At 40.2% G+C, this 16,216-nt stretch overlaps 1 protein-coding gene across 1 annotated transcript in view; it reads right to left on the bottom strand.

Annotated features, from left to right (window-relative positions):
- LOC149312951 (TBC1 domain family member 9) overlaps positions 1-16,216 on the bottom strand; it is a 69,824-nt gene that overhangs the window by 19,201 nt on the left and 34,407 nt on the right. The window contains exons 3-9 of the mRNA XM_089525758.1: positions 16,044-16,162; positions 14,878-15,106; positions 13,232-13,493; positions 10,018-10,225; positions 5,817-6,023; positions 3,151-3,321; positions 1,347-1,497 (exon numbers count right to left, since the gene is read on the bottom strand). Of these exons, the coding sequence (XP_089381884.1) occupies positions 1,347-1,497; positions 3,151-3,321; positions 5,817-6,023; positions 10,018-10,225; positions 13,232-13,493; positions 14,878-15,106; positions 16,044-16,162 (1,347 nt within the window). The remainder of the gene's footprint in view (positions 1-1,346; positions 1,498-3,150; positions 3,322-5,816; positions 6,024-10,017; positions 10,226-13,231; positions 13,494-14,877; positions 15,107-16,043; positions 16,163-16,216) is intronic.

Genomic DNA, 16,216 nt, shown 5'->3' with positions numbered 1-16,216 from the left:
CAAGAGAACACAGTGATAAAATAGAAAGTAGGTTATAGAAATAGGTCAATATCTAAAACAGGGGTAGGCAACCTGCGGCCCGCGGGCCGGATGCGGCCCGGCGAGGCCTTGGGACCGGCCCCAGCCCAGTCCTGCCGCCGATTGCCGCCGGGGCCTTTGGCCTCTTGCGTGCAGGGGCAATTGTCTATAGAAGTCTCAGAAACATGCATTTATATTAACATTTTTTAAAAAAATCAGCAAATTTTTTCACGTGTCCTCCACTTTTTTAAAAAGTGTCCACCATTTGAAAATTTTGTCCTACATTTGTCCTGGTTTATTTATTTATTTAATTTTTTTGAAAAATTATTTAATTATTTATTTTTTGGCTTCGGCCCCCCCAGTTGTCTGAGGGACAGCAACCCGGCCCCCGGCTCAAAAAGGTTGCCTACCCCTGATCTAAAAGAGCTGCACAGTTATCTCTGCATGCCCAAGGAGATCTTCTGCTAGTGTGTGTGTGTGTGTGTGTGTGTGTGTGTGTGTGTGAGAGAGAGAGAGAGAGAGAGAGAGAGAGAGACTGACTATCAAAGTCTTCACCCACCTGGCAAATCACCTCTGAAATAGAGGAACTTTCATAAAGAATTTGTGGTATGGCATGGAGTGCTGCTATAGTGCATATAAAATAAGAAATTTCACCAGGCTTACCCAAGCCTTTGGGAGTGCCTAAAGTAGTTCTTTAGGTCTCAGCCACTAAGTACAACAAACACATAATGTTTTCACAAACATCAACTTTAACTTCAAGTTGGTTGTCTTCAGAATTCTGAGATAAGGTTTGCTGAATCAGGGGTAGTTTGTTAAGAGTTCAAATATACAGTATAAATATTCTAACAGAGCCACAGTAAGTAATGTGTATATATGCAAATGAGTAAGCATGTATTCATTCAAATGTGTCAGAAGAGTTGCATTTTAATACCTTATGGTGAACTGCTTGTAAATAGGTCTTAAGAACTTTCCCTTGTCATGACCATTCACCCAAAAGGTTTACCTTGAGCCATAAATCCCCATGCTCCATGAATCTGGGGAGAGACTTCAGCTAGGTAACTTCACTTTAATCTCAAGTCTTTAAAACCTTTACATTATCAGCAGGTACAGATAAAGCCGTCTCTCCAATATGGGCCAATCCTAAACATGCTTATCAGTAAGTCCATAACATTATATTTCCTTCTGATTCTTAGAATTGCAACTGACAGTCTCCCCTATTCTGTAGCCAATGCACCACTGACATTTGGACCACCAGTTTTATATAGAAACAGGTAAGCTGCGAGATCTTTGACTCAGCATTATGGAACTGTCTATCTACTTCTACTTACCTGACAGAAGGAGCCATAGTTCACCTCTCATGCTTTCAGGAATACCTTTTAGTACAAGGTCTCTTGTTTTCTCTGTGCGATACATACAGATGCCTTGGCCATATTCAGCAAAATGAATCTTCCAAGCTTGCTCTTTTAAAAACTCCTTTGCCTTAAAAAATAGCAGAGGAGAAAGAATAAAATGCAGACAATACATACAACCTGTTTAATAAAATTGAGCCATGCATCCAGAAAGAAAATACTCCTTTATTATAGGTGGAACCTGCCCCTACCCTGCACAAATTGAGTAATGTAACAAATATTCTATTGTAGAGAGATCTTGTAGACCTTTGAGACTCACTGAAAAAAAGAAGTTGGCAGCATGATATTATTATTATTATTATTTGTTGTTGTTGTTGTTGTTGTTGTTGTGTGCCTTTATGTCATTTCCGACTTACGGTGACCTGATCATGGGGTTTTCTTGGCAGGTTTCTTCAGAGTAGGTTTGCCATTGCCATCCTTTGAGGCTGAGAGTGTGTGATTTGCCCAATATCACCAAGTGGGTTTTCATGGCTGAGAGGGGATTTGAACTCTGGTCTCCAGAGTCCTAATCCAACACCCAAACCACTACACCATGCTGGCCCATTATACAATACTTGCATCTAATTGTAGGCCCCCTTGAGTCCTAATTTGTGAGAAAAGACACGGTTTAAATACATTTCTTAATATCTGTTTATACTGCATTTTCCCCACAAAGGCAGCAGATTACAACAGCACTTTCACTGTTTCACTATAATGATTCCAACATCACATTTATTTGGCATTTTGCTATATGACTTTGTAATGTCACCTAGAGAGAGAATGTGGGTGTCCCTGTGAATATGTAGTAATCTAGTGTTCAATGAAGGAAGAGTATATGAAAAAAGAAGGTGTTCACCATTCTAATTTTTAAAAAGAAACACCTTTTGATATGTATATGGCCACATGAGGACCTTAAAGATACTATACAGCACTAACTTCTTAAACAAAAATTTCACAAGGAAAAGACATATCTAAATTAAATAGAAATATTTAAGTAGAGACCTAGAGTGGCATAGTGGTTTGAATGTTTGACTATAACTCTGGAGACTAGGGTTTGATCCCCAGCTTAGCCATGAAACTCATTGGGTGACCTTGGGCTCTCAACCTCAGAGGAAGGCAATGGGAAACTTTCTCTGAAAAATCTTGCCAAGAAAACTCCCAATAGGTTCCCCTTAGGGTTGCCATAATAAATAAAAAACAACTTGAAGCCACACAACACCACAAGAATTTATATGAACTTGAAACAAATAGAAGGGATCTTTCCCAACTGCCTAATGTGCTTTTGAGAGCCAGAATGGTGTAATGCATTGGACTTCAACTCTAGAGATCAATGTTTGATTCCCATTAGGCCATGAACATCCACTGGGCGATCTTGGCGGAATCACTGTACTCAGTGTCCCAGAAAACCCTATGATGGGGTTGTCATAAACTGAAGATGACCTGAAGGCACCCAACAACAAACTGTCCTTTTAAATTTTTAAATAGCTGTTGAAATAAATTTATGGACATTCCTGATAAAAAGCTCCACATGCCATGCATTGATTTCATATTATCCCCTCACACAGAAACCATGCAGCCATTTTACTACACGACTGATTGATTAGGGCAAGAAATGTTTTCCTATGCTGATTATGCAGCCACCCATCTGTCAAGATGACCTGTCCAAATATAGTTCACATTTCATTTTTTAATTTCTTTTTACACTTCTGTAAACCAGATGAGAGCAAAAAGCAGCACAACCTACTAATTTAGGGTTAAACTCCTCCGGGGAACGCCGACGATACATGGTCATTAGTGCCTGTGTTACTGTTGGGATGCTGTTACCGTTCAAGTTGAAATGTCGTTCCCCATCTGCTTCAGAACTAAGGCTTCGCTGAGGGCTAGATGAAAAGATGCTACTTGTCCTTGAATATACCTGGGGGGAAAAAGGGGGAGTATCACTGTTATCTACATACCTTGCAGAAGCAGGGGTAGGGGATCAAATTGCTTGAACTGTACTACTACTATAATGGCGCCCACTGGGTTGTTAATTGTGAATCCCACAAGGGCTCCAGAGCTTTTAATAGCTGTGTGGCAGGAAGCAGTTTGGCCTGCATTGCTTCTCTTGTCATGATGCCCACTGCTTTCGTCTGCCAGCCACAGTGCTGAGCTTTGAGTAATTCAAGCTCCTGAGGGTGGGAAAGGAGAGGGCAGCCAGAGGGCAGCACTGCAGCAGTAAAATCAGCTTTTGCCAAATGTGTTCTGCCCTAAAGTCAAGAAGACCTGAGCTGCTCCTGCAGCCCCCTTTGCCCCCTTTTGAGTCAGGTGACTGTAGCCTTTTAATTTAAATTAGAGTCCTGCATAGTGATTGTTTGCAACAATGAATTCCTGGCATTTTGGTTGTGTTTTTTTTTTAAAAAAACTATTAAATAAATTAACTGCATTAGAGTGCAGGGCTGAAGTTCTGGCAAGAGAAATAAGCTTCAAGGAACACAAATTCCTTCCCTTTTAGAGAACGTTTAATCCTTTCAGAAAGCAATGTCTAAACATTCCTCAAACACAAAACCTTGTTAGGGTTATTAGAAAAGGAATGGAAAGTTTTCAGTGAACAACATAATACGCTTTTTAATTACTCTGGATGTGGTTAGCAAAAATCGCACACCCAGGAAGAGCAATACAATTGTCTGAGCCTTGCAGGGTGTTCTGCTCCACTGTGTAACAATAGCCATTCCCCCTGCTTTCTTGTTTTCCATTTTTAGTGGCAGATAAGTGGTTCAGTCACCTTGATCTTGTGTGTTGTGGTGCTGAGACAATGGGATTTACACTGTAACCAAGTTTGAAAAATTAGCAAGGGAAAAACAGAAGCTGGAGGAAGAATGTCTGTTGGAGAAATAAACAGCCTTTCCACATCAAAGCTTTAAGGAGAACATAGAAATGGTATGCTTTTGGACTACAACTCCCAAAATCCCACAGCTAGCATGGCCATGTTAACTGGGGATTCTGGAAACTGTAGCCTTCAAATTGTAATTGAGATGGATAGAGAAGGTTATCTGTAGCACATCATGCTATATGCTGCTGCCGCTTCACATTTAAATCACAAAAACTGGTAATACAGCAGGCTGAACTTTTCAAAGTTTTTTTTAAAGCATATAAATGCCACACTAAGTGGAGGAATTATAGTCTTGGCCCAACTAATCTGAAGCTGAATTACCTTAACACATATACTATGACCAGGGCCAGCCCTACCATTAGGCAAAATGAGGTGACCATGTGAAGCAGTTGATGCTGGGCAGGAATTGGGACAAGAAGCAAAGGTCAGGTGAAGAGAGCCATTGATGGTGGCTAAAACTGCATAGGCCATGTGGGCTATGTTGCAATCCCTAAGATAAAGAACCATCATTAGTTGAAGTGGAAGATACTGTTGTATTGTCAAGGCTTTTACAATGATCAGTCTAGTTGGCGTCTCAAGATGGGGTGGGAGTGAGGGCAAGCACTCACTTGCATTTTGCCTCAGGCAACACTACGTCTTAAATGTGGCCCTGACACAGATACTTCATTCTGTGTTAGGTTTTCTTAACTTCTCACCTACAACAGTAAATACAGCAGCCCTGTCTCTTATTGTTGGTTTGTCTGGTTCTTTCAACGCCCCTCTTTCATTCTTGTTTTCCACTTTTAGGAGACTATCATAAATGACTGGTGCACTGGATTTTACTTGGAGTGTTTCAGGCTGTGTGCAAACTCACAGTAACTGCTGACAGAAACCTCATAGCCATATTGAGCCAAAAGTAGGAACAGAGGGACCATTGATAACCTTTGAGATCTTTTCAAGACTATGAAAGTGTTTATACTTTCAGCCTGTTAATAAATCAATCACATTTTTTAAAAACAGCACACATCTAATGAAAAATAGCACAGTCTAAAAAGTCATCTGATTCAGAAAGGTAATGGCTCACTGCCATGTTTTAAAATTCTGACTACAGAGCCTGGTTTTATGACTTGGCAAACTAGATTACTATGCCTTAACATTTTCAGTCTTGGTAGTTTATCCAAACTAATTTGCATTTGCAATACAGCCAAACTGATTTTTATAATTAATTATTGTAATTTAACATGTTCTCCATCATGGCACATTTTACTGCCGTGTATTTTATCTGCAAGTTGGCAAACATTCAACAGTCAATAGCTGGCATTTTGCTTACACCAGCATCAGGCAACTTTCCAAACAAGATGATATCTTCTGAATATGGATACATGTCTTCCTGCATTTAACTATGAGAAGAGATAGGTTGTTTTTTTTAAAAATAAATAAATAAATAAATAAATAAATAAATAAATAAATAAATAAATAACTTTTGGAATATGAAATGTGAGATGACTTCAAAATCAGCTGAACTGATTTCAAAGACAGAAAGGGTTCTGTTATATACTCACCTCATCATCTGAACTATTGTAACTTCCAGAAATCTCTTTCTCAGAGTATATTTTGGAAGTAGTTTGCTGAAGAAAGTCAGAAATTCGTTGCACTAGAAAGTCTCTGTCTTTTAAATTGGCAAAGAGAAATGTCATTCGGTTTTTAGTGCTGATGGATAATGGGCTAGGCAGTACACTAGAGCTGTCTGCCTTTTCTACAATAGTTACCTATGGGAATAGAAACAACAAAAGAAAAACAAATGGGTAATAGTGTTATTTTGAATGTGTAGCCCCCCCCCCCCTATACACACATTGTATGTTCTAACCTTTCCTTTCACCATTGGCCACAGTGGCTGGAGGCATCTGTGAACCAAAGTATCTTGAGCCCTTTCACATTACACAATTATAGCATCATGATTCCACTTTAAGTGCTATAAAGACATCCTATGAAATCCTGGAGTTTGCAGTTTAGGGAAGAGTATTTAGATTTCTCAGCTAGATAGTTCTAGTGCCCCACCAAACTATAAGCCCCAGGATTCCAAAGGATGGCAGTTAAAGTACAATAACAGAATTATAGAATTATTAATATTGTGTACTGTGAAAAGGCCAAGATTTCCCACCTCTTTTTTTTATTCCTCCAGTGTATGTATTACTGTATCATACTGGAACTGGCCAAGAGTTACAGTCTCAAAAGACTAAATAATCAGTGCTATGTGCTGAATAAGGACTTCCCTATTCTGAATGGTTTTATTAGCAGGAATGTGCAGATCCATAACATTACTTCATTCAGAAAAACTGAGGAAATCTCACTTTGAAGGAGAGCTATTTTGATTTACCAGCAGCACAGCTCTTCCAAGGATCATCTTCTATCAAACTTTTAAGAAATCTATGTAAACAAATGAGATATTTTCAATAAAACTGGTTGAGCAATGAGGCAAGCTTCAGCGTTGTAGCTGATGTCACAAAGCAGTAGTCAAGCTTAGAAATGTTACTTCGGAGACTATAACCGCCAGAATCCCCAGCCTGCATTGTATTTAAGAAGCTGTCATACAAAGAAGTTATATTTCCAGACTCTGACTACCATATATTGACAGCCTACTGCTCAGCATTGTATATTTACTGTCTCCAACAAGTTGCGGCTATAGAGTAGCTCATTTAAAGTATTTTTCCCATTACCTGCTCTCTTGTGATTTCAACTCGAGGACAAAACTCCGCAACATTTGTATGTAAACACACAGTGTATCTCTGACTTATGGTCCTGTATTAAAGTCTTAACAAAAACTCTTGCATAATTAAGTCAGGTTGTGATATCATAATTTCAGTAGTTTTTCATGCACCATGGGTTAAAATATAAATAAATAAATGAAATGAAACGAAGATGCTGAAAAGCCCCCTCTCAAGAGCATGAATGAGATTTTTAAACCACTACATTCAGATTGTTTATCAGAAGTAATAAAAATTGCATTAGGACTTCAAGGTAATAGAGTTTCGGCTCACAGAGGTCTTAGCTTCAGTGAACAGTTTTTTTAATGTAATGATCTTTGGTCAAGCATTACTACAGAGTTTTAATATTTGATTAGCTGAAAGTTTTTCTTTCATTTAACATCCTGTTATGTTCAAAGATCACATGCAGTTTCTAGTTACTTGAATTATGTTCTCTCAACCTTCTCTATCCTGACTGCCATTCTTATTTTATTAATAGTACTCTCTGTTTAAATTGAAAGAAAGCAAAATTTAAATAAAGATTACTCTAATTCAACAGAAAAAGTGTTATTGAAATTTATTTTCCTTTCCCACCCTATCTCCTTTGTCATTGTATATTATGTCTATCAGACTGTCCACCAAAATGGCATAGACTCAACTGTGAGTCTTTAGGCCAAGGGTGGGCAAAGTGTGGCCCATGGACTTCATGTGGCTTCAGGGACAGTTTTGTGGCCCTCAGGGCTACATTCGTTTGCCCACAGATGCCCTCTATTTCCCCTTCCCTCATCTATTTTAATCCCAGGAAAGGCCTGTTTTCAAACCAGAAGTATACTGGAAGCTACTTTTGGTCACTTTCTGTTTTGAAAAAAAACACCTCTCCTGGGCCTAAGATGGCCCAGAGGGCGTAAAAGCATGGTGGAAATACTCTCACACCCCTAGAGGCCATTGGGAGGATATTTGAGGGCAAAAATGCTTTGGATTTTTTTGTGTTGGGGGTATGGTTGTATGGTTCAACTCCCCAAAGTGCTAACATGGCCCCCTAGCCTCCCACAGTTCCTAACCCCTGCTTTCAATGTATACACTCTAAAACAGGGGTCGGCAACCTCCGGCCCGTGGGCCGGATGCGGCCCGCGGGCGCCTTTCTGCCGGCCCCCGGTCCCTCCTGCCGCCGAAATCGCCATCGATTTTGGCCGCCATTTTGAAGGGCAAAATGGCGGCGCCCATTAGGAGGCCCGATGCAGCCTCCGGAGCCCTGAATCGGGGCTCCAGCAGCAGCACCGGGCCTCTGGGAGGCCCGATGTGGCCTCCAGAGCCCTGAAACGGGGCTCCAGCAGCCGCACCGGGCCTTCAAATGGGCGCCGCCCACCTCCCTCCTAGCTCCGCCCACCTCCCTCCTGGCTCCGTCCTCCCTCTTCCCTCCTATAAATGGAGGGGCGGGGGGGAAGGAGGAGGAGGCAGAGAGAGAGAGAGGGAGGGAGGGAGGGAGGGGAGGAGGAGAGGGAGAGAGAGGGTGGGAGGGAGAGAAGAGAGAGGGAGGGAGGGGAGGAGAGAGAGAGAGAGAGAGAGAGAAAGGGTAGGAGGGAGAGGAAAGAGAGGGAGGGAGGGGAGGAGAGAGAGAAAAAGGGTGGGAGGGAGAGGAAAGAGAGGGAGGGAGGGGAGGAGAGAGAGAGAGAGAGAAAGGGTGGGAGGGAGAGAAGAGAGAGAGAGAGGGAGGGAGGGAGGGGAGAAGAGAGAGAGATAGAGAGAGAGGGGGGTGGGAGGGTAGGAGTGAGAGGGAGGGAGGAAGGAAGGGAGAGAAAGAAAGTGGTTTGAGACAGTGGCATGCATTTTTTGCTGTTTTGTGGCCTTGCCTAGTCGCTTCCATTCTTGCAAATATTGCTATTATTATTATTGTTGTTATCCTTTGGTATTCTCTTTGCAAAATCCCCCCACATGGACTTGCTTGCTCTTTTCTGGGTTGAGACAGTGGCATGCATTTTTTGTTGTTTTGTGGCCTTGCCTAGTCGCTTCCATGCTTGCAAATATTGCTATTATTATTATTGTTGTTATCCTTTGGTATTCTCTTTGCAAAATCCCCCCACATGGACTTGCTTGCTCTTTTCTGGGTTGAGGCAGTGTGCATGCATTTTTCCTGTGTTATGGCATTGCTGGCCCTAGTAGCTTCTTGCAAATATTATTATTATTATGCGGCTCCGCCCCCGGAGGGTGGAAACTCCGCCCCTGACATGTGGCTCCGCCCCCGGATAGTGGAAGCTCCGCCCTGGCATGCGGATCCGCCCCAGAGGGTGGAAGCTCCACCCCCCGGCTTCGGCCCCCCAGTTGTCCGAGGGACAGCAACCCGGCCCCCGGCTCAAAAAGGTTGCCTACCCCTGCTCTAAAATAAGCATTGCAACTATGTCTTTAATAGGCCAATCAAATGGTGTAAAACACATTATACCAGTTTTTAAAGCTCACTAGCTTCATAGGACAACTATGTTAAAATCATACAAGGAAAGAAAAGTGACCATATCAGAGTCAAGGGCCTGTATGGACCTCAGCCTGCATTAACCCTTCTTCAAAACCACCTTAAACACCAACTTAAGCAAATTTCTCTAGCAAGATGCTGACCTGTGTCTGGCATCATCACTTTTCTTCTTCTGTATGATTTTAAACATCTTAGCCTGATGAAGCCAGTGAACTTCGAAAGCTTCTGTGACATAATTTGTGCTATTTGGTTGGCCTAATGAAGGCATCACTGCAATGTGTATTTAGTATTTTGCTGCATGGCCAACACAGCTACTCCAGAATCTATTTGTTTGTAGAGTATAATATAGATTATATAGTAACAATAGCAGCAGCAGCAAGTTCAAAACTGTGGAAATACTCATGGCTGTAAAAGAAAGCTACACTAATTTTCTGTAAAGTATACAAATAATCTTATTAATATGAAAAGAAATGGATTGAACTCAGAGCTGAGATGGTGTCTAGAAATGAACTCGCAACAAGCAGTACAGTAAAAATGGACAGATTTTATACCAACCTCTCGAAGTGGGATAATGAGGCTGCACAGATGTTCTTCCTTGCTAGTGAAACAGATGTAATTTGTAGAGACAAACATCTGGCCCAAAATATGCATTTTATTAAATGGGGTCCACAGGGTGCAATCTGTATGTCCATCCAGTTTTTCATTCTTTGGAAGGCGGAATAAGGCCCGGTACCTTTCACTTTTGGCTCGAGCGTCAAGATCCCTGAAGAGAGTATTTCACAATTTCTAGGTTCATTTTCAAGTTCAGTGAACTTCTCACAGCTCAGATAAATATGCACTTATTTATTTTTGTACAATGTGAATAAATTGAAATAATAAATTGATGGGAAGGATTTTCTACAAGAGATACCTTGGTGGCATTTCCTAAGTACTATAATCATAGCTCACTTACAAGCTCATTTTATGAGAAAAAAAGGCCTTAACAGATTAGAGAGCTGGGAACTAACAAAATTAATTTCAACAGAGTGAAATGCAAGATATTACACTTAGGCAGAAACAATGAAATGCAGAGATATAGGATGGGTGACACCTGGCTTGATCACAGTACATGCAAAAGGGATCTAGGAGTCTTAGTAGATCACAAGCTGAACATGAGTGAACAATGTGATGCAGGAGGAGTGTGGCCATTGAGGAGACTGGTGTAGGGCCATCCACAGATGCTCCAATCTGCAGATGGCAAGCCTGTGGAAAGGAAGAGCTGACTGTATTAAAATCTGGGAGTGGCTAGTTCATTGCTAAAGTTTATCATATTTGGTGCATTTAATTACTTTGCAGAAATTGTGGGTTTTTTAAAAACACACAATTTCTGCAAAGTAATTAAGAATAGAAACCAGGATAGAAATACAATGATCTGGAGGAAGAGGCAGAGAGGGTTCCCAGACTCCTCTACCATCCTGCAGCACTTCAGGGCGTGATTTGGCCTTCTGCATAAGTTGTGTGAAAACAAAGAAAAGTGGCAACAGAGAGAAGGAACACTCCTTCACCACCAGCCCTGCAGCTGGTCATATGGGAGGGTGCTTCCTCTCCTTCACTACCAGCATGGAAATCTAGCAAAGTGCTGGAGGACGGATGGAACACTCCATACTTCCTGTAGTTCCCCAATGAGTGAGGGGAGGTCTTTCCTCTCTTCCTGAGCCAGCACTCTCTCTCCAGAATGCTGTGGGTGTGGAGCATTCTACTCCCCTCCTGATGGCTGCTTCATTCTAAGTTGGACAAGAAGGAGACAAAACGATCCCTCCATGTCCAACAGAAGAACAAAGCTAGATTGGGGCAGGGAGAGAATGAGTCTTCCTATCTCCACTCATTCTCCTGGAAGCAATTTCACACTGCTTATGGGGGTCACACAAATGGTTAAAGCACAAAGTCGCTTTATGAAATTCCTATTTGCAGTTTCACAATGACTCTGTGACACAGGTATGTTCTTGCTCTTTTACTGATTGAGTATTAGTGCTGAGAGATAGAAGCTTCTACAAGGCCAGAGCTTGGGAAAGTTAATTTTTGGACTACAATGCCCGAATCCTTCAGCCATCATGGCTACTTATTCTACAATCAGTCCAAAATCTTTTCCAAGGTTATCTAGAATATTAATCTTTGATTAATTGAATCTGAATCCAGATTTAGGTCCAACACACCAACCAGTTCACCATGCAGTTTCCTTAGTAGGTAGCAATATTAAGGTGTATTATACCATTTCACTATGCAGTTTCTTGATACACATAAAGTTCAATAAAGGCACCTTCTTGCAAAACACTAAATTACAGTGGGACCTTGTTATCTGTTGGGGTTTGGTTCCAGGATCCCCTATGGATAACAAAATCTGTGCATGCTCAAGTCCCATTAAATATAATGGCAGAGCAAAATGGTGTCCCTTATATAAAATGGAAAATCAAGGTTTGCTATTTGGAATTTATATTTCTTTGTATTTGGATTCAAGCCGTGGATGCTTGAATCAGTGGATAAGAAATCTGTGGATAAGGAAGGCCAACTGTACAGCATTTTACAAATTGTCATTTAACAGTAAAATAAACCAGAAGATAATTTGTTACTGTCATAAGCAATATGTCATATTACAGGTCAGATGTCCAGTAAGTGAGGTAATGTAACCAGAGGCTCTATCCTATATAGGGAATGTAATTACACAAGAAGAGGCCTTTGAACTAGATCAGACCAAAGACCTATCTGTTTTAGCAATCTGTTGCCACAGTGGTCAGTGGGTGCTTATGGGAAACCCACTAGGAAGACCAGGCATAATAATACCTTCCAGTTCCCCCCACCCCCAGATATCCAGAGATTAGATATCTTTGACATGGGAAAATATATATATATATAGTCATGGTGGCTATGAATAATTCATAGAACTGGGCCCTGTGGACACTAGCACTGACATTGCATTTCAATCAGCTTCAAGCTGTGACCCTTCAACTGCTTGATTCTACTGGTGTTCTACCCCATTCAAGGGAACTACCTGTAAGGAAAATTGGGAATGTTGTTATATGCATGGTGCTGTTTGTGTTCATGAAGCTTTATGCAGTAACATTTTTACAAAACCCAATGAAACAAGGAAGACTGGAACAAAACTCAATGAGCCTGCAATCAAAACAGTTTATAATGTAAAACCATGGTTTATAGTAAAACGTGAGTTGAAATAGTAGAGGAGAAATAAATAAAAGGGAGAGAATTAAAATAAGGATAACGAAAGGTGCTGCAGCACAGATGAGATGGCCAGTCAAGTGGGAGGAAGATCCTGTTTTTGCCTGCAAGTGTCAATGGACAGCAGTGCTTAGAAAAATTACCTTTTTGAAACACAGTCTGCAGAATCCCTCAAGACAGTATGGTCAGCATTTGCATGATGCTAACTGAAACATCCTCTATCTTGAAGACTGCAATTGCCCAAAAACTCATCCAGCTTTTATAAAATTGGGGGCTGGATGTGCTGTTTTGGAGAAATGATGGGGAGCTTCAGGGACCACAATTTGCCTAGCTCTGCTCTATCCTCAGCCCTCTGCCATCTAGATGAATTGACAAGAATCCCTATCCTCCTCAATTGCTCCCACATTGATACACACAGATGTCAATAAATCAGTCTTCTCACTACCCACAACCAAGAAAGGTGAATGTAACTGGGAAGAGTTAATGTTTCAGCTGTGCAATTCACACAGCATTTGCAATACAAAAAAATTCCTGAAAATATACTGGCTCCAAAACCTACCGTTTTAATGCTGATACTTTTTTAGGGGACTTCTTCTTAAGTCTCGGTAGTGACCTGTCCTGTTCAAAGCCTTCATTGTCCAAGAGCTGTCTCATGGCGATGTTGGCAAGTTGCTCCATTAGTTTAAAAGTTTCATTGATGTTGAGGAACACTGAAAAGAAATGCTGACTGGACCTTGTACTAACTTTGATCACGTCTGGTAAAAGCAGAGTAGCATTCTTCTCGAGCTGGGTGATGTCAACCCACCGGATGACTAGTTTGGCTAATTAAAAGGAATAAAAACTTCAGCAGAGACAAAGATCACTCAGTAGTTTAAAAACCCAAAGAGCACTGTTTTTTAAAAATCATAGGCCTTTTAACAAATATACATTAATTATGCATTTATACAATTATCAAATTTTAGTATTTTTTTGGTACAATCCTTTGAATGTCAACTCAGAAGTCTCACTATTTTTTTTAATAGGGCTTGTTCTTTGGTACTGCTATCTTGCCTTACCAATAAACTAATCACATTTCCCCCCACATAACCTATTATGAAACACATAGGAAGGAATACTAAGGCACTATGTATTTACTTCATACACCCAAAGTTAAAAAACCAAAACATAATGTCGGTAGCATTCACAACAGATCATGGGCATGGCACTGTCTATAACTATTCCCATGGTAGATGATGAAGAACCAGGTGCTAGTCAGGGATGGTGCAATGAATCCTGTAGCTGAAAGGTATAAACATTACAGAATGATTGCACAGGTGGTGAAGTCTTTGGGCTTGTTGGAATCTGACTCACTGCCACCTATACTGAAGCTGAAACTAAAGTCATTCATATGCAGAGTTATCAACTGAACAAGGATTAGTTCTTTTGTCAATATTTCATGTTTACATATCATTTCTGCTACTTGACAAATATAGCATTTTCTAGCAATTGCATCTTAGAACTGGAGCAAAAATAATTCATTCAATGATAGTTACAAACATACCAAAAATGTAGCTTCTTTCTGGGCTACATTTGACACACAAAGTTGAAAAGAGCCTAGTATTTACTTTAGGAGAATTTGAAAAAAGTTATGGTACTTTCCAGAATCCTTCAGCCAGCATGGCAACTCTTTATAGTCTAAATAGTCATTTCCCCCCAAGCTTTGTCTTTGACAGTGATACAGTGTGCCCATACCCCAAAATACTTTGCGTAACAGGTTAACACTGAAGCATTAAGAATAATGCCTAAAACCTTATTTCAGATTGGCACAGAAATAGTGGTGGCTCTCATATCAGTGACATAGAGAATTTGTTCTTAGTTTGAACTTTAAAAGAGCTGTCCAACCAGCTGTTTTAAAGATAGTGTTTGCCATCCCGGGTATCCCCTAAACCCTAGACAAGATTCACTAATCCACTGATATGGAAACCGTCAGCTACAACTGCACAGACGTAACATGCTTCACACCTGAAACAAATGGGAAATTCTTGCAGAAGGGACAAAATACATCAGGCTGTGCTGTTGCAAGCGTCTGCACTACACCAAATTGATGAATGTTGACTGAAGCAGACTTTTCTATGTGTACTCTTCTATATCACCAATTTTAGAACACTCCTCTTATTTTATATCGCAACAAAATTGCTGATAAATACACAAATTCCTCATACATACCTTCCCGTCCCATGAGAAAAGAATAAAAACACAGGTGGTTAATGCTGAGATACATCCAGCCCTGACGAGGGACTTTCCCTTTCCAATAACTGCAAGAATAGTAATTCACCAGTTTCTCTTCCTCTGGCATGCCAAACAGCTTGTGGAACTTCACTGTTGCTTCCTTAAATTTTTCAGTGTCATCATCCTCCCTAATACCGTTAATTTTGTTATATTCTGCAATGATGCCCTAAAGCAGAGGATCACACATGACAGGTTAGCCCACTCTAAAACCATCTACATACTTCATGTTTAAAGAAAGAAAATACACTCATACCCATACCCACACTTACCAAAGCAGTGTGAAGTACAGTACTGCACAACAAAGCCTACATTATTAAATGAATGGGTGGCCCTCCAGATGATTTTGGATTGCAACTCTCATCAGCCTCAGCTAGTATAATGGAGTTACAGCCCAACTACACACATTGAGCCATACCTTCTCTGTCACTGTCATTGAAGCTTGGAAAGATTATTTAAAAAAAAATCTTTATAAAAAAACCCCAACAATATTGAAAACAGCTATACAGGTATTATTTTCATTTGTAGCATCAAACAACAAACATCAAATGTATAACATTAAACATCACAACATCAGCAATATCAGGTACAATAGATATATTATTACTCATTCCTAGTAGCCTTATACTTTCCATGGAGTATTAACCCATTCATTATGATTGGAGACTGGAGGGAATCCATGAAAAATGTTTAAGAAGGTTTTTTTTTCTTACAAAAGGAAATTTTTACTAATCTGTATGTCCATGGTTCAAACATGAATTGAATGCAACAAAAGACATTACTAGTTATATAAAAAAGACTTTAATCTTTAAGCTTGTTTCAAATAGCATTATCGGTGAAGATTTATTGGACATTTGCTTTTGCAATTTTATTTCAAAAATATCTGTGATATGGTGTGTGTGTTTCTGCTGTAAGATAGCATGTAAAATCCTACTGGGCTTATAGAAGCCACTACCATGTGATTTGGATCCCATCCTGTGTATGCTATTTGATAACACTGACATGGCTGTTTACACTAATTTGTGTTTCCTCATACTAGATACACATTACATTATAATTTTTCCTAGTCCCATAGATAATAATGGTGCCAACAAGACATTCAATACCTGTATTTTTCCTCTGACAAATGTGTTTATGTCATTTTCATTTTCAAAAATAGACAGTGTTTGTAGTAAATTCTGTTCAAGCCATTCCCAGTGTTCAGTTATCTCTTTCCTTGAACAACCTGAGACAAGAACAAAATAAATTGCAGCAAATGTCTTAACTTATTCATCATGAA

This window comes from Sceloporus occidentalis, unplaced genomic scaffold (genome assembly GCF_023333645.1).
Source record: "Sceloporus occidentalis isolate IW3139 unplaced genomic scaffold, rSceOcc1.0.p SCAF_5, whole genome shotgun sequence".
Classification (NCBI taxonomy): Eukaryota; Metazoa; Chordata; class Lepidosauria; order Squamata; family Phrynosomatidae; genus Sceloporus; species Sceloporus occidentalis.
This window is presented reverse-complemented; position numbering and strand designations above follow the sequence as displayed.